The 24,300-nt window shown below is 35.0% G+C and overlaps 4 protein-coding genes across 4 annotated transcripts; 2 read left to right on the plus strand and 2 right to left on the minus strand.

The window, feature by feature from the left end:
- The first annotated feature begins 1,371 nt into the window (after positions 1 to 1,371).
- Positions 1,372 to 4,206, plus strand: LOC116013938 (WAT1-related protein At2g39510-like). Its single transcript, XM_031253905.1, has 7 exons — positions 1,372 to 1,645; positions 1,817 to 1,879; positions 2,435 to 2,551; positions 2,933 to 3,173; positions 3,249 to 3,410; positions 3,641 to 3,792; positions 3,887 to 4,206. Exons 1-7 carry the CDS (start codon positions 1,446 to 1,448, stop codon positions 4,080 to 4,082), a joined length of 1,131 nt encoding a protein of 376 aa, XP_031109765.1. The 5' UTR covers positions 1,372 to 1,445; the 3' UTR covers positions 4,083 to 4,206.
- Positions 4,207 to 4,294: 88 nt separating this feature from the next.
- Positions 4,295 to 7,199, minus strand: LOC116013937. Its single transcript, XM_031253903.1, has 5 exons — positions 7,098 to 7,199; positions 5,051 to 5,992; positions 4,905 to 4,973; positions 4,614 to 4,812; positions 4,295 to 4,519 (listed from the first exon to the last, which is right to left on the minus strand). The coding sequence occupies exons 2-5, from the start codon at positions 5,975 to 5,977 to the stop codon at positions 4,464 to 4,466; spliced, it is 1,251 nt and encodes a 416-aa protein (XP_031109763.1). The 5' UTR covers positions 5,978 to 5,992; positions 7,098 to 7,199; the 3' UTR covers positions 4,295 to 4,463.
- Positions 7,200 to 10,703: 3,504 nt separating this feature from the next.
- Positions 10,704 to 11,533, minus strand: LOC116014244 (zinc finger protein ZAT12-like). The gene has a single exon (XM_031254261.1). It carries the CDS (start codon positions 11,485 to 11,487, stop codon positions 10,936 to 10,938), a length of 552 nt encoding a protein of 183 aa, XP_031110121.1. The 5' UTR covers positions 11,488 to 11,533; the 3' UTR covers positions 10,704 to 10,935.
- Positions 11,534 to 20,172: 8,639 nt separating this feature from the next.
- On the plus strand, positions 20,173 to 22,716 carry LOC116013530 (cytochrome P450 89A2-like). The gene is made up of 2 exons (XM_031253341.1): positions 20,173 to 20,709; positions 21,435 to 22,716. The coding sequence occupies exons 1-2, from the start codon at positions 20,249 to 20,251 to the stop codon at positions 22,543 to 22,545; spliced, it is 1,572 nt and encodes a 523-aa protein (XP_031109201.1). The 5' UTR covers positions 20,173 to 20,248; the 3' UTR covers positions 22,546 to 22,716.
- The last annotated feature ends 1,584 nt before the right edge of the window (positions 22,717 to 24,300 follow it).

The raw sequence follows: 24,300 nt of genomic DNA on the forward strand, positions 1-24,300 counted from the left end.
ATATATATATATATATATATATATATATATATATATATATATATATATATATATACATATCACTGATGTAAAAATCCTCGCCTAGGCGCTCCTAGACCGAGGCGAATTGTTCCCTAGGCGTCCGCCTAAGTGGCGACCGCCTAGCGCCGAACTCGGCCGACTAGGGCGCGAGTTGGTGATCGGATCGACTGGGCCGAATTTGGCCGAGTTAACTCGCCCAACTCGGCAGAGTTAGTCAAGTTAACTCGAACGAGTCGACCTTGTTACTTTTATTATTATATTTAAATATGTTTAAATTTATTTATTTATATAAGTAAAAAAAGTAAGATATATATATATATATATATAATATATATAATATAATATATAGCATACACCCACACACATCAATTAATTTTTTGTTTTTATAGGTCGCCGCCTAGATACCGCCTAGACCACTTAGGTGCTAGGCGCTAGTCTATCGCCCGACTAGTGCCTAGCGCCTATTGCAACCATGATACATATACATATATAGGGAAAGTTCATGTGCGAGGATGAGTTTCTATGCAGTTGTGCGGTTAACACAGAAAGGCGCACCTTAAGTATTAAAATGATGCACCGTAAAGTAGGCAAATCATGCGTCTTAAGCACACAAAACAAAACACCGACCTTAAAACACAAATTACGCATTTAAAGTTTTTAAATAGGGGCCTTAAGTACACAAATCACCTACCTTAATTAAGCATACAAACAAAACACCTTAATAACACAAACTACACACATAAAGTTTTAAAATGACGCAACTTAAGTTTCAACAACCGACGACGCATCTTAAACATACAAATCACACACCTTAAGAAGAAAAACATCACACCTTAAAAAGGAAAATCATGCACCTAAAGCTTTAGACCGACGCACCTTAAGTTTCAACAACGGACAAACCTTAAGCATACAAACCACGCACTTTAGGAAAATCAGGCACCTAAAACTTTAGATCGACGCACCTTAAGCCACACAGTACAAAAACCACTCACTTTAAGCACAAAAACCACGCACCTAAGGAAAACTAAGCACCTTAAATTTGACCTAGATGCAAAAAGAACAAATTTCCACGGCACATTTTTTAATCGATTTAAGCAATATCAATGTCTCAGATTTAACCGCACCATCGCACCTGTGGGAGAGGCAACCACACCAGAACTCAACTCTTTGCTGTTCCTTTTAAAAGTCTAATTAACTGGTAAATTAAAGATGGAAGAAAACTATTTTAAAAAAAGTGAAGCACTCATCATCACATATGGAGACGTACAGAAACACCTATATATAAAGGCTGGCATGATAGAGAGCCAAACACACACTCATCAAAACATCCATTTCCAGCAACCTTCGATATATATATATACACGTACACGAATACTAAACTACATAAGCATATATAGAAAGAAGATATATTATTACCAGCTAGCATGTCGACGGGGAAGTCTGCTAAAATCTTGGCACAATCGAAGCCATATTTTGCCGTTATCTTCTTGCAGTTTGGCTATGCCGGCATGGCCGTCATTGCCAAAGCTGCTCTCAACAATGGCATGAACCATTACAGTTTCGCCGTTTACCGGAATATCACCGCCGCCGTCGTCTTTGCTCCTTTTGCCTTTTTCTTCGAGAGGTATATATATATATTTGTCTGCATGTATTCACGTATGTATATATGCACATGTACATACATGCAACACATGCACAAACATAGTAGTATTTACAGAAAATAAGGTGGAAGTGCATTAAATTTTTATCTTTAAAAAAAAAAAAAAAAAAAAACTCATGAGGTTTTATCATGCAGGAAAATAAGGCCGAAGATGACATTTTCTGTGTTCTGGAAGATAATGCTGCTTGGACTGTTGGAGTATGTTTTTATCTTTAATTAATTATTTATTACTCCATTTGGTTGAAATAAATTACATATCATCTATATTAATATAATATTTATAAATATTCTTATTTTGATTTGATTAACTCTTTTTACTTCTAGATTAATTTGAATATAATGATGCACAATTGAACTTTCAAATTAAATTGATTAGATAGTTCATAAAAAAATATATTATATTTTCTTATAAAACATTTTTCATAATTGAATTGCAAAACATATTCCGTATCAATTAATTCATCAATTTAATTAATTATTACTACATATGACACATTATAATTTTAACAATTAATATAAAAAAAATGAAAAAAAAAATTACAATCAAAGTGTTGAAAATATAGCCTCAATGTGTTGAAAATACAGCGTTTAAAAATTTAGAAGCGCAAGAGTATAACATAATACATGCTTGATGCAACGGGTAGTTAGATACTTTATAATTTTCCTGAAATATTTATTTTTAATAATAATTGTTTTTTTATTTAATTATATATCTCTAAATCTCTAATTGACAAATTAAATTATTGTGAACAGGCCAGTCATCGACCAAAACCTGTACTATACGGGAATGAAATACACAACCGCCACTTTTACAACAGCACTGGGCAACGTTCTACCTGCCATCACTTTCATATTAGCTTGGATCCTCAGGTCTCATTATTTACAACTCTTTAATTTGAGAACAATTGCGCTTAGGCAAAAACTTGTATGAGATCAGACCGTCTCACATATCTTTATCTGTGAGACAGGTCGAGTCGAGATGAAATGTAATACTTATATTAGCAAATGAAATACTAAATCATGAATAAAGTATTACATTTCATCTTGATCCGACCCGTTTGATCTCATGTGACCCTTCTTGGAATGAATAAAGATATTGTGGGCACCCGCAGCCCCAGTCAAGTAGATTAGGCTGCGAGAGTAGCCTATTAACCTTCTTGGTTTAAGGTGATTAGTTATGGACAATCTAGGCTGGTCGGGTTTCCCTCGTTACTAAAAAAAGATACTAATAAATGGTTATATTTGGTGCAGGCTTGAGAAAGTGAATGTTAGGAAACTACATAGCCAGGCAAAGATTTTGGGAACAACAGTGACAATTGGAGGTGCAATGATTATGACTCTTGTGAGAGGAGGTGTTATAGGATTACCTTGGACCAAAGAGGCAAGCCATGCCCAATCTGCAAGTGCTGGTAATACTCAGCAGGATCCTGTTAAGGGGGCTGCCATGATCGCTGCGGGTTGCTGCTGCTGGGCTAGCTTCTACATCGTTCAGGTAAATAATATCTCAGTGAATTAAATCGCAATCACAAAACATACAAAAATTTATAATGTATGATTGGTTTTACAGGCGATTACGTTGAAATCATACCCTGCTGGGCTCTCCCTTACTTCCATGTTATGCGGGGTAGGGGCATTGCAAGGCTCTGTATTGACCTTGGTGGTTGAGAGGGGAAACACTGCAATCTGGGCTATACATTGGGATACCACACTCTTGGCCTATATATACAGTGTAAGATATTAAATGCTACTTCAATGATAGCTAGAGATAATCAAGAAGTATTTTTTTTAGTACTATTGACTCTGTTACAATGTAGTATCTGTTCATAACTACTTTCTCAACCTACTGAAGCACAAAGAGTCAGTATGGGAGTGCAATCGGGTGCCACTATACCAGAAGGTTTTGGCGATAATCAAGAAGTATAAACAACTCTAATATTAACAAATTTTGAATAAATGCAGGGAGTCATCTGTTCGGGAGTGGCTTACTACATATCGGGAGTGGTCATGAAGGACAAGGGACCTGTATTTGTTACCGCATTTAATCCTCTAAGCATGATCATCGTGGCAATTATGGGGTCGTTCATCTTGGCCGAGCAACTCGACTTTGGAAAGTACGATATTTCTGCATCATTATGACCACAACTTTCTGTCATGCACACATATAGTATGAAGTTAGTAATATAAAGTTTCTTGATCATAATGCAGGGTTTTCGGAGCATGTGTCATTGTAGTCGGGCTTTACCTGGTCATTTGGGGCTCGAGCAAGGACGATTCATCCAAATCAAGCGGCAATGATCTCGATGCTCCGGTTGAGCAGCAACTCCCCGTGATTAGGCCTGCAAATCATCAAGAACAACACTCTGCAACTCCCCGAGAAGTTCCCGGGGAAGAATCAGTTTAGTTTACTGCAGATTAGAGCAAGAAATATGTGTGTTCCTGTGTGGAAAGTAGAACAAAATGTCCAAATAAGTTCTACTACATTTTTGAGGTCTAATGCAATGCAATGCACCATTTCTATTTTCAAAGATGCTTCTTTCTTAGCATTTTTGCCTCCCCCGGAAAAAAAAAACCATATCAATTAAGAGCAAATAAACTGAACTGAAGGTGTACGGAAATCATAAATCTAGAAATAAGTCAATTGTTGTTTAAAATCAAAATATATACAATGATTCAACAACAACAGAAATCGTAAATCTCAAACACAATCTATGAACTGAAAGGCTGCTCCAACATAGCAATTGGCGAGACATCCAATTCGGCATATTTAGATGGCATTGCTGCATTATATTTCCTCTCCATAAATTCGCTGAAGCTCACGTGTAGCAGCTTGGTATGATGCTGACATTTGAAACCAGTAAAAGAATACTTCAGCCAGGAACGAAGATGTATAGGACGAATTTTGCCTTCACAGTAATTCTAAAAGGAAATTTACCTTTCCAAACACGGTAATTCTTTACATTGATGGGCGATCCGGTGACATTCTTAATTGCTTCAAACAGCATTTCTTGTTGGGTTCCCTTCAGATCTTGCACCACCGAATAAATTGTCTTCCCACTCACAAAGTAAATATGATTATTAGGGTGCTTTGTCTTGCAACCAGCATGGCGCTCAAATTCGAAAGCATTCACATTCTGCACAAAAAAAAAAAGCATAATAAGTGGAGATTCTAGCCTTAAAAAGTACTCAGTAGCATAAATCTACAGAATTAAATAGAATCAGTCACCTTGTTCATTTTGCAATCGTCACAACCGCAGAGGTAACCTGTCCCTTTAATGATTCCTCGGAGACTTTTCTGCGTGCACACATATAACCGTGTTAAAGAATTGAAAATTTGGGTAATCATTGTGGAGCAGTAAGATCCAAACTCACCTCCCTCGACCACGAAACATACTTCACAGGCACACCGTCTAAGATACCCGTGGACATCAGGCTTTTGACATTGGAAGGGAAGTTATTCGGAGAATTCTTCTTGGCTTCCTTTTCAACCTTCTTAGTCACATTATCCACTGTAATGGTATTTGTTTGAGAAACAGTCACAGTTTGATAAGCAGAACGTTCTTTGGTACTTTTCTCAGTCAGTACCTCTGAACCATCTGGTAAAGATGGACTTAATAACAAATCACGGTTGGGCATGAGATAGCCGGAATGATTAGTACCCCCGGGCCTGTTCTGAGAGCCCATAGCAGATGTTGCTGTTCCCTCACCATTTTCATAACCTTGATCCAATTGTTGGAGGTTATTCTCTTCACGGTTGGTGATTCCTCTTGATGCAACAGAAACATCCAACTTTTGACGAATGTGATCACCAGAAGTAAAATAGAATGCCCCGATATCATAATTGGTACGTACTGGAGTAAAATGCTCATGTTGTTTCTTGCGAAAAGCACCCGGCATAACTAAACTCCCACGCATGTTGTAGCTAGGGCAAATAGACATGGCATTGCCATTTTCAGTTCCGTAAAGATGCTCCATAGAAATGGGAAAACTGCTCTCAACTTCATGGATTAGACCTTCTCTAACTCCACTACCTCCAGCATTCCAATAATTGGGATCTTTAGACATAGGCAAACTAACTATCGAATCATTTCGAAAATGATTATCGAACTCCCTTTTTCTCTTATTCAAATTTCCATCACCTAAAGACAAGATATTTTTCTCAACAAGACTAAAAATCCCGGTGTTCTCAGGGCCACATATATGGTCACTAAACTGTCCAGAGGCTGATTGATAACCAGAACCATTATCCCAGTGGGTTAAGTTCATATCAGTAAGATTCCCACCGCTATCCATTGACATCCAAACGCCCTTCTTCTGAAAGGACTACAAAATACCCATTAAAACGTGTAACAGAAAAAGCATCGAGTGATTCGAGTCAATTTTCCAATCAATTTCAATACGTTATAATCTACTGTACTCATTAGTAAGAGTGGAAACAAATCTAACATTTCATGAGGTAAAACAGAATACTTATTGAAGGGATTTAGTTTTCAACCTTTCTTTAATTCTTTTTCAACTTTGGTACCTTCAAACCGCTAAAGTAGAAGCCTTTAATCATGTGTGGGCCTGTGGAACACTACCAGATGAATGAAAAACTCAGATAAAGAAGATTGTTGAACCAAAAAAGAAGCCTAAAAATCACTGAGTGGCCCCCTGTCAATGATCTAAGTATCCCAATCAAATAAAAGTGTAATAGTGTTTGTACAATTTAGTGATTTACTTAAAAATAAAGTTTTATAAAAGAGAAACACCAAAAAGTAATTGAAAAGACAGCAATGCATGAACACCCTGCACTCCTGCAGTGTGTATATAGACAGAAAACCCCTTTCGAAACCAAGTTAAAAGCATTACACAACCAATATTTAATTTTATGATATGAAATCCAAAAAATCAACCCACAACTAGTACATTGGATTGAGCAGGATCCAGGAATAGATCATAATTAAATAAATAAAAATCTTCCCAAAACTAAATTTAAAAAAAAAAAAACAATTTGAAAAAATCATCTTAAGAATCGGACTTCAAAATACAACACAAACAGACACATAAAGCAGTTTTATGTACATAATGCCAAGGAATTCGCATGAGTTTAACTAGATTAAGTATGAAAATTCATACCATTTTTCACTACAGTTTTCACCCCCAATTCACAAAGCATCAGCTACTCAGCTGCCCCAAAAGCTACAGACACAAACCTAATCTCTCAACGGATAAATACTTTTCACAAGCAGTGAAAGCATGATTCAAACAAAAATTTTGACTGTAAGAGATTCAGAACTTGAAAACTCAATTTTCCATAAACGATCAGGAGATCAACAAAAAGCTACAAAGACTAGTATATAGATACAGAAATGGCATGCATGGGATCATCGAAGTGTGATAACAGTAAAGCAGAGCTCAGCTTCTCAAGAGCTTATACCTTAGAGGACGACTGGCCGGAAAGAAATCGTCGAGGAGAATTTCTGTTCGAAGCCTTCCGTTAACAAGTTAACAGTCGTGAAGATGCTACAGCGGATTCTGTGACATGAACACTCTGTGTTTGTGCTCTGAAAGTGAGAAAGCTCAGGGGTTTTAACCATGCTGGCGGTTCTTCTAGGACGCAGTGTAGGAATATCAGTGTGCTTCATTTGATTGTTGACCCACTTGGACTTTGAGTTGATCTAGACCGTTAATACCGTAACGTCTTTTGATACATTCTATGTACCCAGTATCCTACAGCTGTCACATTGGAAGTAAAGCGTCTCTTTAGCTTCTGGGATGAAAATGATGTAGTACGCTCAAGTTCACAGCAAATTATTGTTGTCTCTTTAGCTTCTGGGATGGAAATGATATAGTACGCTCAAGTTCACAGCAAATTATTGTTGTGTCACACTCAGATTAATTTATGTTGTAAAGTTAATGTTGTATTGGACAAAATTTTTAAAAAGGACCCTATTTTAAGTAATCCTTTTTGATACATTTTATATATCCGTATTTGACAGGTGTCGCATTGAAAGTAAAGTGTCTCTTTAACTTCTGGGTTGGAAATGATGTAGTACGCTCAAGTTCACAACAAATTATTGTTGTATCACACTTGGATAAATTTACGATTATATTTTGTAACTCGTAGCTGCTACTTTGAAAATGTATTATAATTTTATTAGACAAATGGCCATAATGACATAATAAACCAATATAGATTGTCATAGCTAATTAATCAAAAAACAAAAAAATAAACAAACAAATAATAAATAAATAAACAGCTGCTACTCGAATTAATTTAAGATTAAGTTAAGTCTAAAGTGATCAAAATAAATTTACTCTCACCAAAATTGATCATTTTCCATATGATGAAATTTTATGTATTTTCTAAACTTAAATTGATCAATGTTAGAAACAACCATGGATATAGGTGATTGAATTGATTTCAATTATCAAACACATAAATAGCATAATAATCGCGAGTGAAAACTTTTAATAATATGAATTATTCCATTCAAAGATTCAATTTTATGTTATATTTAAAAAAAAATAAACTTCTAACTTTCTCTTGATTCAAAACTCATTGATAATGTCAAGAAGGTATAATCTTTTCGATAAAGATTGTGACTACCAACAACTACATTTGTGATTTATTTGGGAGGTTTTGCCCATAAAAAAGAAAAACTAGGCAGGATTTTTAAATAAATGGGAAGGGAGTTCTTCTTGTGTTTTTCTCCTGCAAGATGAAGTTTTCGTGGATCCCAATCAAAAGTTAACCAGTCAAAAACAAATGAAGCATTGATGCAGGTCAGACTTCTTTTTTTTTTTTTTTTCCTTTCTTTTTCCTTTTCTTTCTCTCACCTTTTTCACTCTCTCCTCCCTCCTCTCTCCTCCTTTGCACATGTGGCCAGTGGCCTGACAAAAACTATGTAAAAACCTCAATTGATGAGGATTCCCTACGAGATCATATAACATTGATTTTAGTGTGAATTGATGAGGAAAATTCTCAAGTAGAGATTACACTGATTACACTGCTACATAATATTATATAAAGTAATAATACATGATAAATAGTTTTGCATCTTAATTACTCCGAAATATTTACTTTCAAAATATTAATAGCGAAACGGTTTTTTCTATTAGATGAGGGTGAGGTGGGGTGGGGTGGGGCCGTGGGGTGTTTAAAATTAAAATAACAATTATAAAAATCTTCTTGTAATTTGTTTAAAACATTTTCAAAAACTAATAAGCAAGGCCTTTCATAAATCGCCGTGAGTCCGTGACTAAACTCAAGATTTTCAGTTACCAAAAAGTGATTGAAAATTTAGTCAGAAATAACCAGATCAAGTCTCCAACCACTTTAAAATTTTAGAAGATCTTTTGTCACTATTACAAATCATGGTCACTTTATTAGAATAAATTATAAAATGTTTTTAAGCATCTCTAAAGTGTAAATTTATAATCACTGTTCCAATGAGACCACCTTCTCCCGTGAGATCGTAAGACCCAACATGGATGCACACAAACTATTACACGAATACACACAAACTTCTTCAGAATAGTGTGGTTGTGGTTGAAATTTTAGATGATGTACATTCATGTTGGATATCACAACGCATTTCTAAAATCAACATGGCTAAACTCAAGATTTTCAATTACTAAAAAGTGATAAAAAATCTGGTCAAAAAAAGACCTTTGCAGTCCCTTCAAAAATTTAGAATATCTTTTGTCAAATATCATAATAATTTATTAGAATTAATTATAAAATATTTTAAAAGTCTAAATTTCAATTCTAATCAAAATTTGGTTATATAAACCACACAAGAAAGATAAACCATAATAGGAAAATCTGATGCGACATGCTAGTGAATCGACACCAACAAGAGCTTCACAAGAGCTTATACCTTCGACCATGACTAGCCAAAAGCAACCGCCAGAGAGAATTTCCGTTCAAAGCCTCCGGTAAGAATGATGTTTCCGTTAACAAATTAAATGCCATGCTCTGAAAGTGAGAAAGCTCCGGGGATTTTAACCATGTTGGCCTCCCTCTACCACACGATGTAGGAATGCCAATGTGCTCCTTTGATTGTTGACCCCGTGGACATTGAGTTGATCTAAACCGTTAATTCCATAACGACTTTTAGCTTTTGATACATTCTATGTACCCAGTATTTAAGTGTCGCATTGGAAGTAAAGCGTCTCTTTAGTTTCTGGATGGAAATGATGCAGTATGCTCAACTTCACACCACATTTTTTGCTTAATTTATGATTATGTTCTGTAAAATCCTTTTTGATTTATAAAAGAACCTAGGGTCGGTTCAAACATTTTATAGGTCTGCTGCAAAAAAAAAATTAAAAATTAAAAAAAAATGTTCTATGTCAAGTAATCGTTTTTGAACACCTTTATTGTTTTTCGTTCATATTAGAACCATTATCATAACCTTGATCTCTCACAGTAGATCAGAGAATATCAGAGCTAGATCAGAGCAGTTAGTTGTGATTCTATTAGCTGTTCAATTTTTTTTTTCATTTTCAAATAAATGTTTTTTATGTAACATTATATAAAATAATTTTTTAAAAAAATTGTGTAAAAAAAAAAAGGAAAAAAGCACTTGAATACACTGATTACAGTGCTACATGATGTAATAATACATGTTATTTTAATTTTGAGCCTTTTTGGACTGGATCAGGCCGAACTCCACTATTTCTATATGCAATTTGTACAAAGTTGGACTCGTTACAAAGGTATATGGATATGAACTCGAGAGGGAGGGAGAGTTGAAGACTAAATAGGCCTTCTATGAGGTCTGAAGCCTTAGAATTGCCTGAAATGAATGAAGCCTTAAGGCCTTCTATATAGTTATAAGGCCTAACCCCGCAGAAATATCATATTACATTAATAATTCAATACAAAAATATGTAATCTGGAGTTGGTCTGGACTGTAATTTTGATTGAGCTTTGTATTTGAACTGGACCACCATATATTTTGAGTCTTTTATCTTTATGGGCCGTAATGCCATATCTATCAATAATATTCCGAGTCATTGTTTTATGTATATATAATTACACTAATACAATATATCCATTTATTATTCAACTAGTTTCAGTATCTTAAAATTTACATCCATAATTAACCCCACCAGAAAATAAAAATAGAAGAACACTAATAGACTTTCAATCATATATATATATATATATAAATCCATTCCTATTTATCTATCTCCTATAAACAAATTAAATAAAAAAAAATTATGAAAAGAAGCCATGTATGAATATTAAAATTGCAATTAAATCACTACAAGGAGCAGTCAACCACATGATGATGAGCGGCCACCTTCCCAAACGTGAACTCCAAGTCATTTTCCAACGGCGTCAAGTTCAAATCCAAGCACAGAGCCCTCCGGCCGCCGCTCTCCGCCGCCGCCGGGGCGTCACCGTGGCCGGAAGAATGGCTATCATTATTATTATTCATAACAGCTCTGTGCCGTCTCATGTGCCCGCCGAGCGCCTGCCCTAAGGCAAACTCCACGCCGCAAATGGAGCACTCGTGGGTTTTCGGTTTGGGCGGCGACGCCGGCGGCTGCAAGCTCAAATCCCCCATCAGCCGCGGCCGTTTGTGGCTGGCTCGGTGGCCGCCGAGCGCCTGAAACGACGGGAACTGCCGGTTACACGTCTTGCACTCGAAAACTCGACCTCCGGCAACCGCCGGCGCCGGCGCCGACGAGAAATCCCCCGCCGCCGCCGCCGCCGCGTGCTGCCGGGAGAGAAGCATCAAGCAATTCGCCATGGCCGCCGTGATGCTATCAAACTCTCTCCCTCTCTTCATCGGCAGATTCATATTCACCATGTTTTCTGGTTTAGACTTTGTGATCGGAAATGAGAAGCTAAGGAATAATATAATGAAAGAATGGAGGAATGGAATGGTGGGATTTGTGGGAGTTGAATATTTATAGATGGAGTGAGTTTATTATAATTGTGACTATTAGTTGGTCCATGCAATTTATTTGACTTTGTATAGTATATAGCCATTTATTTCCATGACGAAACTGGGCACGTTTCTTGACAAATAAGTAAGATATATACATGGTGCAGTTGGTGAAGAAATGACATCATTATGTGCTAAGTAGTATTAGTGTTGAGATTTACTACTAAGTCATGATTAACATTTAATTATTGGAGGTATATATATGATGATAGTATAAATGACTAAGTAATCTGCACATAATAGCTTGATTTACAAGCTAGTGGATAGTTCTAGTTTTCTACGGAGTTAAGAATATTTTGGTACATTAGACAGTCAAGAAAAAAGTTTAAAAACTTTATATTTAAAGATTTCTTCAATATTTATAATATTTAAATGTAGATATTATGTCATTTAAAAAAAATTATATGATTGTCGTTTCAAAATCACACATGATCACTAATTGTGTGTTTATAGCTTCCATATTTTGAAATTTTGTTGAGGTGGTAATTTTGAGCTCATCACTAAAGATGTATAGACAATTTTTATTTGTTATATATTTATATGAACTTATGCCTATGCAATAACGTTTTTAGAATGATGGGTTATAGGACATTTCAAGTCTCCACAACTACCCTAATAACCCAAATAGTAAAGCTAGAAGAGTTAGTTCGGAAGACCCGAACATCGAATTGTCCAACCAACCAAATATCATTGGGGAACTGATTAGCAGCTAAACTTGCCTAGCTAACAAGATAGGTCGCGGTGGGATTTGCCATGCCGCTTGGCTAGACTATGCGTTTATGCCACCATACTAAGAGCATCAATATCAGTAGTTTTTTGGGGGTTATTAGTACAATGTTACATGATATGGAGGAGAGAGAAACATTGCGAGCATCTGCAAGAGAAGATAGGGGTGCTTGGAATAGTAACCATTGCGCAGCACTCCTTGTGCCCACCCGCGCCCCGCGTGCATGGCTGCACTCCTTGCGCCCAGCAAGCGCGTGCACTGGGCGCGTCGCGCCTGACAAAGACCTAAATTATTATTTTTTAATCAGTTTTGTTTTATTTCTTCTCCTCCTATTTTCTTTTTCCTAATCACACTTACAAAAACTCATCAAAAACCACAAAATAACCTCACTAGTCACTACTAAGGATGCTCTAACCGCGCGCGCCCATCTCCACTAACCAATTCAAATTGTGACATGCCAAACTTAAGTCACTTGTCATGAGCCATGACTATACTAGTCAATATATATATATAGTTTAGTTTTAAAATGGGTGATCAAGCAGATAGAGTCATAGAATATGATTTTGTGTAGAAGTTGGTTGCAATGACCATCTTTTTTTCTACACATTATACATTTATACTATAGACTAATCAGACTGTTGCATCTCCTCGATGACCAACTAATCACCTTAAATGTACACAATCAATATATTATCATTTCTTACTCTATCATTTTGTAATGTAACTCTGAACCTCTACTTCAATTCAATTTATATTGTTAAAAAGAATCACTCAAGAAGACTGGGAGCTCATACGAAAATCGATTAAATTAAAGAATTTTACTACATGTGCTCCTAAATTCTATTACCTTACACTTAAACTTCTTGACGTGACAAACAACGATATGATATTTTCATTATATAAGTCCCTAAACAATGTTTATATAAGAATTTATGACTGATGAAACGAAGTAAAAAGTAGGATTCTATATAGTATTTTCCAAAATCTAATTCCAAATATGCTACTATGAAAAGTAAAGAAAGAGAAGATGTGGGGTCAGGCGTCATGTACACGTAAGCGTGAGCATACTTAGCCAGGGCGAATATTCAGCTCCATCTGCGCATGATGACGAGTCGCGACTGGCGAGCCGCTTTAGACATTAGAGTATTAGACACTTCCGCAGAAATTACCTGGAACTATCTGGCTTCTAGAAGATTCTTACTTCCTGGCTTTACTAGGTGGTTGGTTGCTGAGTGTGAACATTAAACAACAACCTAGTCCTAGTCAGAATAATATTTAATAAGATTAGTATAAGCTCAGTAACACACTACTAATTAAGGATTTTTTTAATAACAATCCAGCTGTACTTTCTGCCGTTGCAAATTGAATTTTTTAAAAAATTAGTCTTTGTTTTCAAAAAAAAAAGTCTTTAAATATAAACGAGCATCATTACTTGGCTGCTGGATTAATGAAATTATTTTATATGATTGAAGAATGTGTTATTGATGGCTCTATTAGCATCCCAACAAGGGATTTTTCTTGTGTTGTTTCAGTGATAAATGGAAACTTGCAATTATTATTTGAGAGTGTGCAGTAAATAAATTTCTCCTTGTAAACCTAGCAAATAAACACGATTCAAGGGCATGAACTAGATAAATCTTGCCTTGTGACACTCACCGGCAAAGGGCCACAAGTAGGAAGATCATATGTTGTTCATAGTTGACCGGCTTAAATCAAGAAAGTTAATAGGTCGCTCTCACTGGAAGTCGATCTTGTAATATTGTGGTTAGCAAGCCAACAACGTAACTTAGTGCTGTCCCATATTTTTCTTGAGTTTTTGCTTCAATAGACGAGAGAGGCCAAGAGAGTGAGGAAAAATTGGTTCTTCAACTAATTAGAGTTTTTCACAGTTTTTAAGGTTGCAAAAAAATTGCCCCGGAAGGAAACTCCCACGGTTAGGCGGGCTAGCTGGCATGTCAAAGTACTCATAAGTTGGTGATCTATAGTTGACCGACTCAAATCAAGAAGACTAATAATATGTGCATTGTAATATTGTAGTTATCAAGTCAACCGTCAGACTAATTTTTTTTATTTTTTTTATTTTTACAAAAAAAAATAAATTTTGTTGAAAATAACGCATTAATAGAATGAGTTTTTGCTGATATAAGTGCTTACATTATTCCAAACTGGACAGATAAATTTGAGACTTTTTTTCTATTTCGTTAGTTGGCATGTATATCCTTCTTATCCTTTTGGATATCTATTTTCGTGTAATAAAATTTGACAAATAATAGTCTTTAATTTCTAGAATCCTTAATTTCAAGTCTAGACAAGATCAGGTATGATGTTTCACATCGCAAATTGAATATATTTTTCTACAAATAACCTTTTGATTTACGAGAAAAGTTCACAATTACTATTCTAATGTACACATACACTAGGCGAAACTCACATTGTGATTATCAAACTAACAGTCTGACCAACTTGATTAATGTTGTCCCCTACAAATAGCCTTATATAATAAAGTGACAGATACAAGTAGATTCTTAATAACGATCACGTTTTAAAACTATTATTTCTGTATTTTTTTTTTTTAACTCAATAACTAAGGTAGTTGATAAGGAGTTTCTAATACAACTATAAACTCGAAGGATTGACCAAAAAAATAAAAGAAAAGAGATTAATATATGCAATAATAATATAAGATTATAAGAACACTTGAAAACTTATGAAACCTACCACATTAAATAAAAAAGAGTTCGTTAATTTCAAATAATAATAATGAGTTGGTCAGCGGTACTACGTTAGTATGAGAGAGACTTAGATTAGTCAGAATAGGTTAGGTGTCTTTAGTAGAACAAAGTTTAGACTTTTTGGTGTACGGTAATCGTACACTTACGATGCTTAAAAAGTCAATCATCAAATTTATCTTTAATTTCTCTCCCCTTTTTGATTTCGCATGTTTATATTATTATACCTTTGATCACTTAGCTATACTTTTGTTTCATTATCTCACTTTAATTTGTCTCCATCTGATTCTTTTTCTTTACATATTACACTTATATTTGCATCTAATGAGATGAAACTAACTCAATCAAGTCTCATTTAAAGTTGTTGTTGTTCACGCTGTAATTTATTTTACTATCAACTCTAAAATCCGTTGTATTCTTAGAGTAACCGCTAATAATTTTAAACCTTGTTAGGAACATGTGATAAGCAATAGAGAGAAAAAAGAGGAAAAAAAAAAGATATAAAAGTTTTCTTTAAAAAAAAAAAAAAGTCAGGATGCTAGTTGATGGCTACCTTGATGCGCTTACGGCACACACTCGAATGTTTTTTTTTTTCCTCAAAAACTCCAGCTTCTTGCAAAAACACTATTTTTTTTTTTGTTTTTCTTACTTCTCTCTCATATATATATTCTCTCCCCACCAAATTACAAAAGCGGTAACAAAAAATGTACTTTAAAAAAAAAAAAAACCCAATGGGATGCTCTTATTTATTTAGAAAAGAAGAAATGTCCCCCTTAAAATATAAACTGTGCCAGCTTATTGGGCTCAAAATATATAATTTATTGATTATGCAATAAATTTTACTTAATTTTATAAATTTTACTTAATTTACTCATCATCTGTTACATACACCGGAAGACTAAATTAAGTAAATTTACATAATTAAAGAATCATTTTGGATATATATATATATATATATATATATATATATATATATATATATATATATATATATATATATATATATATATACCTCCCATGACTAATTTTAAAATTATGATATAATTTAATAATTGATGAATTATTTTGAATGTTCTCTTTGAATTGTATTTTAAATATTTCAGACTAAAAGTGAAACAATTTGTAGAGTTTTTGAGAAAAACAATTTGTAGAGTTTTGAATAACAATAGTAAAACTATTCTAGGTTGTTGGAAGTATTGTTGATCATATATATATTGTTGCCCCTCTAGAAGGACTAGCTAACAAAGGGGATAAGTGTCTCTTGTACGTGTTGAATTGGCTGAATTAGTAGCCGTGCAGTACAAGTGGTTCGTATATGACCATATCTATATATGTATGTGTGTTGGACCGACGACAAATAATATAATTTAACTAACAAGAATATTCTCACAAGTACATAATATTATATTAACAAGTAAACCATCATATGATGCATGCCCTTGCGTGTGGTATGAGGTCATCATCTTTGATATATATATATATAATTTGATTAATTTCTATGGTACAAATGTTATCTTCTTATCTCGTACGGACTAATCTAATTAAAGAAGTCACTGCATACTTGTGACATATCCTTTTCATAAATCAAAGAACATTATTAATGTTCCCATCATGGCATCATGCATGCATTTCACCTCTGCTGACTTTTGTTGTCATGGATGAATTGAAAAACCTTCTACCTTTTCAATTTCTTGGAAATTAACGTTGTTTCACATGTTGGAAGGGATCCAATTAAAGCTATGATTATATGGATGTCAATCGAGTTAGTTTAGTGGTCCGACTGTTGAATTTATTAGTTCAAATTTATTAAAAAAAATTTATTGTGCTTAAAATTTTTTTACTTTAACTCTAAAGTCTGGTGCGCACAAGTGTATATAGTTTTATATTGTTTCTCAAAATTAGATTGGTCGGATTTAATTCCTCATTTACCTGAGGTCTAGAAGCGAACCTCCCTTGCCTAGCACAAAAGTTAGTTGCTAAGGTAAACTACTCCATATCATGAATTAAAAAATCATGCATGCGACAAAAAATTGTAGAGGTACAAAACTTCATCAGAACCCTAATAATGGTGTGGAAGTCAACCCGGTATCTCTAGTTAAGTTGGAAGAGACTCACACCACTTCATCCACAAACCTTTATTAATAACATATAATAAACACATACATTAAATTAAAATCAGAGTTGGCCTTAAAATTAAGTCGAAGTTTTTTCAACACATATTGAACTTAACGTATAGATATATCTTCTTCTTTTTTTTTTTTTTTTTGTCTTTGATAAGTCAAGAAAGCACATCATATATTAAAATGCAAATTTCAACCTTGGTCCATCTCTATGGTGGAAAAATGAATTTCGAATCTTGTGTCCAGATAGATGTTCGCTTTAATTTAGATTTACATTTTGATATAGATTATATACATATACCACTAGAACGTGATGAAAAGTCCTTTGTTTATCTCGCAAAGAATAAATAATATGACAAAAACTTGTGTGGGATTGTCTCAAGAAATTTTGTTCATGAGACATGTTGAGTTGTAGATAATTCAGTGTATAAGTATCACAATTTTAATTATAAGTATTTCAATATTTATCATTAATAACAATCAATTGGCCCTAAATAATATTACAATGAGATTTTTTGTTCCCACGATCGGAATAAAAGCAGTGAGAAATCAAGAGGAAGGGGTGGAGAGCCATCGTCTGTCTGTGGCTGTGGAGTGGAGAAGTAGAAGCCGGGGGCAAATTATTATGTGTACCATGATCCACATAGCTGTGTAGATCATGAATGGAGAAGTAGAAGCCGGGGGCAAATTATTATGTGTACCATGATCCACATAGCTGTGTAGATCATGAATGCAATATATATTTTTAATATATTAAAAGTATATTATTGCCATCGTCTGTCTGTGGTTGTGGAGTGGAGAAGTAGAAGCCGGGGGCAAATTATTATGTGTACCATGATCCACATAGCTGTGTAGATCATGAATGCAATATATATTTTTAATATATTAAAATTATATTATTGCCATCGTCTGTCTGTGGTTGTGGAGTGGAGAAGTAGAAGCCGGGGGCAAATTATTATGTGTACCATGATCCACATAGCTGTGTAGATCATGAATGCAATATATATTTTTAATATATTAAAATTATATTATTGCCGTCGTCTGTCTGTGGCTGTGGAGTGGAGAAGTAGAAGCCGGGGGCAAATTATTATGTGTACCATGATCCACATAGCTGTGTAGATCATGAATGCAATATATATTTTTAATATAATAGCTGTGTAGATCATGAATGCAATATATATTTTTAATATATTAGCTGTGTAGATCATGAATGCAATATATATTTTTAATATATTATTTGTGTACTTAATGTATATTATTTGATAATTTATAAGAAAATTGTATACTTTTAAATAATGTATTTTTTTTTTTTGGTAAATTCACAAGGTCTTTCTCTCCGACCGTTTAAAGGTGGCCCAGGGGGAATCGTCACTTGTGGGAATTGAACCCAGGTTGTCCCGAAATTCCTCCCCACAAAGAGAGCTCACTTGTCACTTGAGCTACCCCACTGGGTTTAAATAATATATTTTATGTATAAAAATAATGTACTTTTTATTTATGGGTTATACAAATGTGTGAATCATAGTCTATGGAATAATGATGGGATGGAAACCGAGAGTTCTAGAAGGTAATAAGGGATTAGAGATTAAGGCTAATGCTAATGAATCAAAGCCCAAAACCCAAAGCCCAAACTCATTATCACGAGAGATGGCCCAAATTAAGAACTTAAAATTCAACCAAAATTTAACAAAAGAAATCTTGTGATTTTAAGGATCAGCTCAACCCTAAACACAAAGCTTATCTATCTTATGAATTCAATTGTTGTTAAAATTTTAAACTTTGATTTATTTGTATATGATGATTTTATTATACTAGATTAAATTAACGACTCATATTTCACCACATCTTTTACCGGGGGAGCCTTGGCACGCGAACTTATATATATAGAAATATATATATAACCATAAATATAAATTTATCATCTAATTTGGTTATAATTTTCATCAGTTAGATCGATTAATTGATTTTTTTAATACAAAAATTTGTACATTCATACTATTTAAACAAAGATATTGTTTTTATTAAAATATATTTCAATAATTAAATATTTGGTTTTGATTTTGATGTTTGAACAAATGCTAAATATTATGAATTACTTTATAATAGTACTATCTATGGATGTGGGTGTATAATGACATAAAATATTTCAATAATCACTGACAATACCAGATTTTTCTTATCATCTCACAGATCTTGTTATATGAAACGGGTTTATCTAAATAGAAATGTAATATTTGTGATGGAAAGTATAATATATATACTAATTATAGATAAATTGGTTAGTTGTTACTTATAAAAAAAAAGTGTAATACTTATAAAGAAATTGTGGTACTTTTAAGAAAAAAAAAATGTAATCCTTTTAAAACAAAATGTAATATTGAAGGGTTGAAGAGTTATTTAAAAGGTAAAATGTAATACTAATCATGAATAAATTAATTATTACTCATATAAAAAATATATTACTTATTAGAAAAAAATATAATATTTTTGCGTTGAAATATTACTTATAATAGAAATTATAATACTTATGAAAAACCCGATCAATCTCCCGTTAAGGATTCATTAAATGGTTTCATAATTCATAGAATTGTTTACCAAATATTTTTTAGTATTACTGACTCTGATACAATATAGTATTTGTTTATATATAATTTCTCAAAAGCCCGAAATTTCTCAACCTATTGAAGCATGCAATCACTGAGACTCAAATCTATGACCTCCTATTTCAGAGAGTCACTTTGTGCCTAATATTACTAATTATGCAAATATCTCTGGTTTACGGAGGATTAATAGGTTTCGTGTAAGGCATTCATCCACATTATATATTGGCCCGAAAGCGAAACATTAAACAACGTATAACGATAAAACATGTCCAAAATAAATAACTGAAAGTGATATTATTATATACATTTAATTTAATTGTGAAGCATTTATATGTGATTGATTTTCATGTCCACTTCGAAAAACATTATCTATTTTCAATATTACATGCGTGCATCGAGAACGTTATTAACTAGTGGTCTAGCTAAATCCTACGCAGTGTGATAATGGAAACCTGGTTCATCATTCTTGCTTTTCTCTGCATCGCCTTCTCCCTCAAATCGCTCCTCAATCTGCTCCGATCTTCTCCCTCCCGCCGGAAAATCAAGAACCTCCCGCCGGGGCCCACAAACGTCCCCATCATCGGAAGCTTTCAGTGGCTCCGGCGATCTTTAGCGGACATCGAAAAAATTCTCCGGGAGCTCAGATCTGAGTATGGTCCGCTTATCACTCTCCGAATTGGGCCTAATCCGGCAATCTTTGTCGCCAGCCACAGTCTCGCTCACCAGGCTTTGGTTCAGAACGGCGCCGTCTTCTCCGACCGACCCAAAGCCACGGCCACCAGTAGAGTTTTGTCGAGTAATCAGTGTAATATCAGCTCTGCTCCGTATGGCCCCACGTGGCGGCTCCTCCGCCGCAACCTCACCGCCGAGATTCTCCACCCTTCCCGGATAAAGTCTTATTCCAGGTACGTGGTAAACGAACCCAACACGATTGTTAAGACTTGTAGAGTATTCTTATACGTATACGTTTGTTAAGATTTTACACTTTAACAAACAAATACAATGATAGGGAATATTTCTTGAGTATACTTTTTTTCTGGTGATGTGTACTTACTCGGTATTTGATCATGTCATTTAGAGGAATAGTTTTCGACCTTTATTGATTCTTATTTAATGGTACCCGTGCTTCGCTACCGACCAGTTTAGATCAAGACGATCATCTCAAATTAAACAAAATTACTTGAAGATTTAGACCTAGATTCCTACCTTAACACAGCCCCATCCTAATGGGTGATTAGGAATCTATGCACATATAGCACACCTCTTAGTCATGTCTAAGGTCCAGCCTTATAAATGGTGCATTTAATGTTAGAAGGAGACTTTTGGATACTTACCACATTGTTTACTAACTTGAGACTCATATAAACTAATAAACACAGTAAGAGGGTATAAATATGACCGGAACCATTAGTTTGTACTATTTGAGACATCACAGCGTATTTACACCATTACACATGTAATTTGTTTATGACAATATAAGTTAATAACCAACCAAAAAACATAACTATATAAAAATATAATTACACAAATAAGTCCAAAAAGTAACGTCTGTTTGTTTTTTATTAAATAAGCTCTAAAATTCGTTTACCTTAATACGAAAAGCTCTGTTTCCTGACAATCCTAACTCCAGGGCGCGCAACTGGGCTTTGGGTATACTCTTGGAGAAGCTCGGAAAACATGGCGAATCCGGGGAGGGTGTGAAGTTGATAGATCACTTTCAGTACACGGTGTTTTGCCTCTTAGTGCTGATGTGCTTCGGGGATAAGCTGGAAGAGGGGAAAATCAAGGAAATTGAGAAAGTTCAGAGGAAATTGCTTCTAGGTTTCAGGCGATTCAACGTTCTCAATTTCTTCCCGAGGATTGGGAGAATCATTTTCCCCGGTCGCTGGAAAGAATTGATGGAAACCCGGCAAGAACAGGAGCGAATCTTCGTTCCCCTAATTCACGCCCGAGCTCGGTCCAAAAATGGCGAAAGCCGTAGTGATGAAGAAGTTGTGGCGTATGTGGACTCGCTCTTGGCCCTGGAGTTGCCGGAGGAAAAGAGAAAGCTCAACGACGGGGAGATTGTTGGCCTTATCAGTGAGTTTCTCAGCGGGGGAACGGATACAACGGCCACCGCGTTGCAGTGGATCATGGCCAATTTAGTTAAGAATCCGGAAATTCAGGAAAAACTGTACCGAGAAATATCCACTGTCTTGGAGCCGCTGCTACAGAACTCACCGGACAGGAAAATTGTCCGGGAGGAAGACCTAACCGAAATGCGGTACTTAAAAGCGGTGGTCCTAGAGGGTCTCCGGCGCCACCCGCCCGGCCACTTTGTGCTGCCGCACACGGTGACCGAGGAGGCGGAGCTGAACGGCTACACCATCCCCAAAAACGCCGCCATCAACTTCATGGTGGCAGAGATGGGGTTGGACCCGAAGGTCTGGGACGACCCATTAGAGTTTAAGCCCGAGAGATTCTTGACCGGCAGCCAGAACGAAGGTGCCGGTCAAGAAATGTTTGACATAACAGGGAGCAGAGAAATAAAAATGATGCCATTCGGAGCAGGTAGAAGAATTTGTCCGGGCTGGGGTTTAGCCATGCTACATCTCGAGTATTTTCTAGCAAATCTGGTTTGGCATTTCGAATGGAGATCTGTTGAAGGAGAAAAAGTGGATCTTGAAGAAGAACTAGAGTTCACCGTTGTGATGAAGAATCCTCTTCGTGCTAAACTTCGTCTAAGATCCTCTCAGTCTTAGAATATTCACTTCTGTCGGGTAAATTTATAAGTACGTGTTACCAATATAATTATGCATGTTTTCTATTTTCTAATGTGCATGCACTGTATTGTACGTGTTTATGTTGGAATACTACTGCATATGGTTTGTGTTTAGACACTTTATACAGTTACTCTGTACAAGTGGTTTTTGTAGTGTGTGTGTGTGGTGGGCTGGTTATTTTTCTTGAACATAATGGAGGAAAAATCCCGGAGAATGAATATATATGTGGCGGTTTAATTTGATTATTACTTTTCAAGAACAAACATACTAGAAATTTTCAAAAAATAATGTTCGAGTTTGAGGCACATATATATCCTCCCAAAAAATGTATTGAAGGGTAAGTGAGGCATGATCGATATCACCCGTAACCTCCATACGTCAAGAAGTACAAATAAAAGTTTGGGAGAAGAAGTATATATAAAAGTATGGTAACTCAGCTCAGCGCAAAGGTTTTTGTTGGTGAGACTCAATTCTGAGTCATTATATCCCATCGTCTCTAAATATATAGCATGTCGCAATAAAAGCTTGATGCAAATTTCATGCTGGTTCTTGCTCCAGCATGAAAATTCCATTTCATGACCTAATTAAGTCAAACGATAAACTAACAACGCTAAGCTATGAGGGCAGGAGTGTTGAATTGCTTCTTGATTCTATTGGTAGGCTTGGTGTTGCGCTAGGTTGTTTTAGTGCTCATGTTGGATTTGGCCCAGTTGTTAGGTGGGCCTGGGTTTCAATACGACGCCGTTTCACAAATTTTTTTTAAATAAAAAAAATTAATGGCGTTAACGGCTCCTCATCGCAACAAAACACAAATTCTATATTCACAAACCCTATACTCCATATTCACAATTTGAAAATTCCACATTCACACATTACAGGGCTATATGTTTAGTAACTATAATACCACTATAATGCATCCACACATTCAAAACCCTATATTTACAGGTCCTATACTCCATGTCAACTTGAAAACTCCACATTCACACATTACAGGGCTACAAGTTGCTAGAACTCTGTTAACTCTAGTACAGATTTACACATTCATAACTCTACATTCACAAATTCTATACTTCATATTCACAATTTGAAACTTCCACATTCACACATTTGAGGGCTGTTAGAACTCTGTTAACTCTACTATAGATTAACACATTCATAACTCTACATTCACAAATTCTATACTCTATATTCACAATTTCAAACCTCTATATTCACATATTTCAAGGCTATATGTTTAGTAATTTAAAAAAAAATAGTAAAACGACTTTGTATTGGACCTAGGTCCACCTTGCCACCTGGGTCCACCGCATAATTTGCCGATTTGGTCGTAGTGTGTTTGTTTGTTGGATATGTATAATTGATGTCTATGTTTCATCCGTATGTTAGGTTTTATTATTGTTCTTGCGGTCAATTTTGTACTTATTTAGGTTACTTTGTCGCAATTGTAGTAGTTGCAGCTTTGGCCGCTTGCTTGTTTTAGGTGATTTCCTTTCCTTTTTTTTTAAAATTTTTTTTTTTGATAATAATAATAAACCTTCATTAATAACCATTAGAAACAAATACAACAATGTTCAATGAAATGTAAAGACATTCTATACATTCTGACATAGAACTAAATTTTCTAGCTAAGTTAATAAAATTTAGATTCGCAGACTATGTTACAAGAAAGTTTTGATCCTCATAGGACCTTAAAACTTTTGTCAAGTGATTGATGGCCTTGCAAAATGTGTACAA

Source organism: Ipomoea triloba, chromosome 3 (genome assembly GCF_003576645.1).
Source record: "Ipomoea triloba cultivar NCNSP0323 chromosome 3, ASM357664v1".
NCBI classification, from domain to species: domain Eukaryota; kingdom Viridiplantae; phylum Streptophyta; class Magnoliopsida; order Solanales; family Convolvulaceae; genus Ipomoea; species Ipomoea triloba.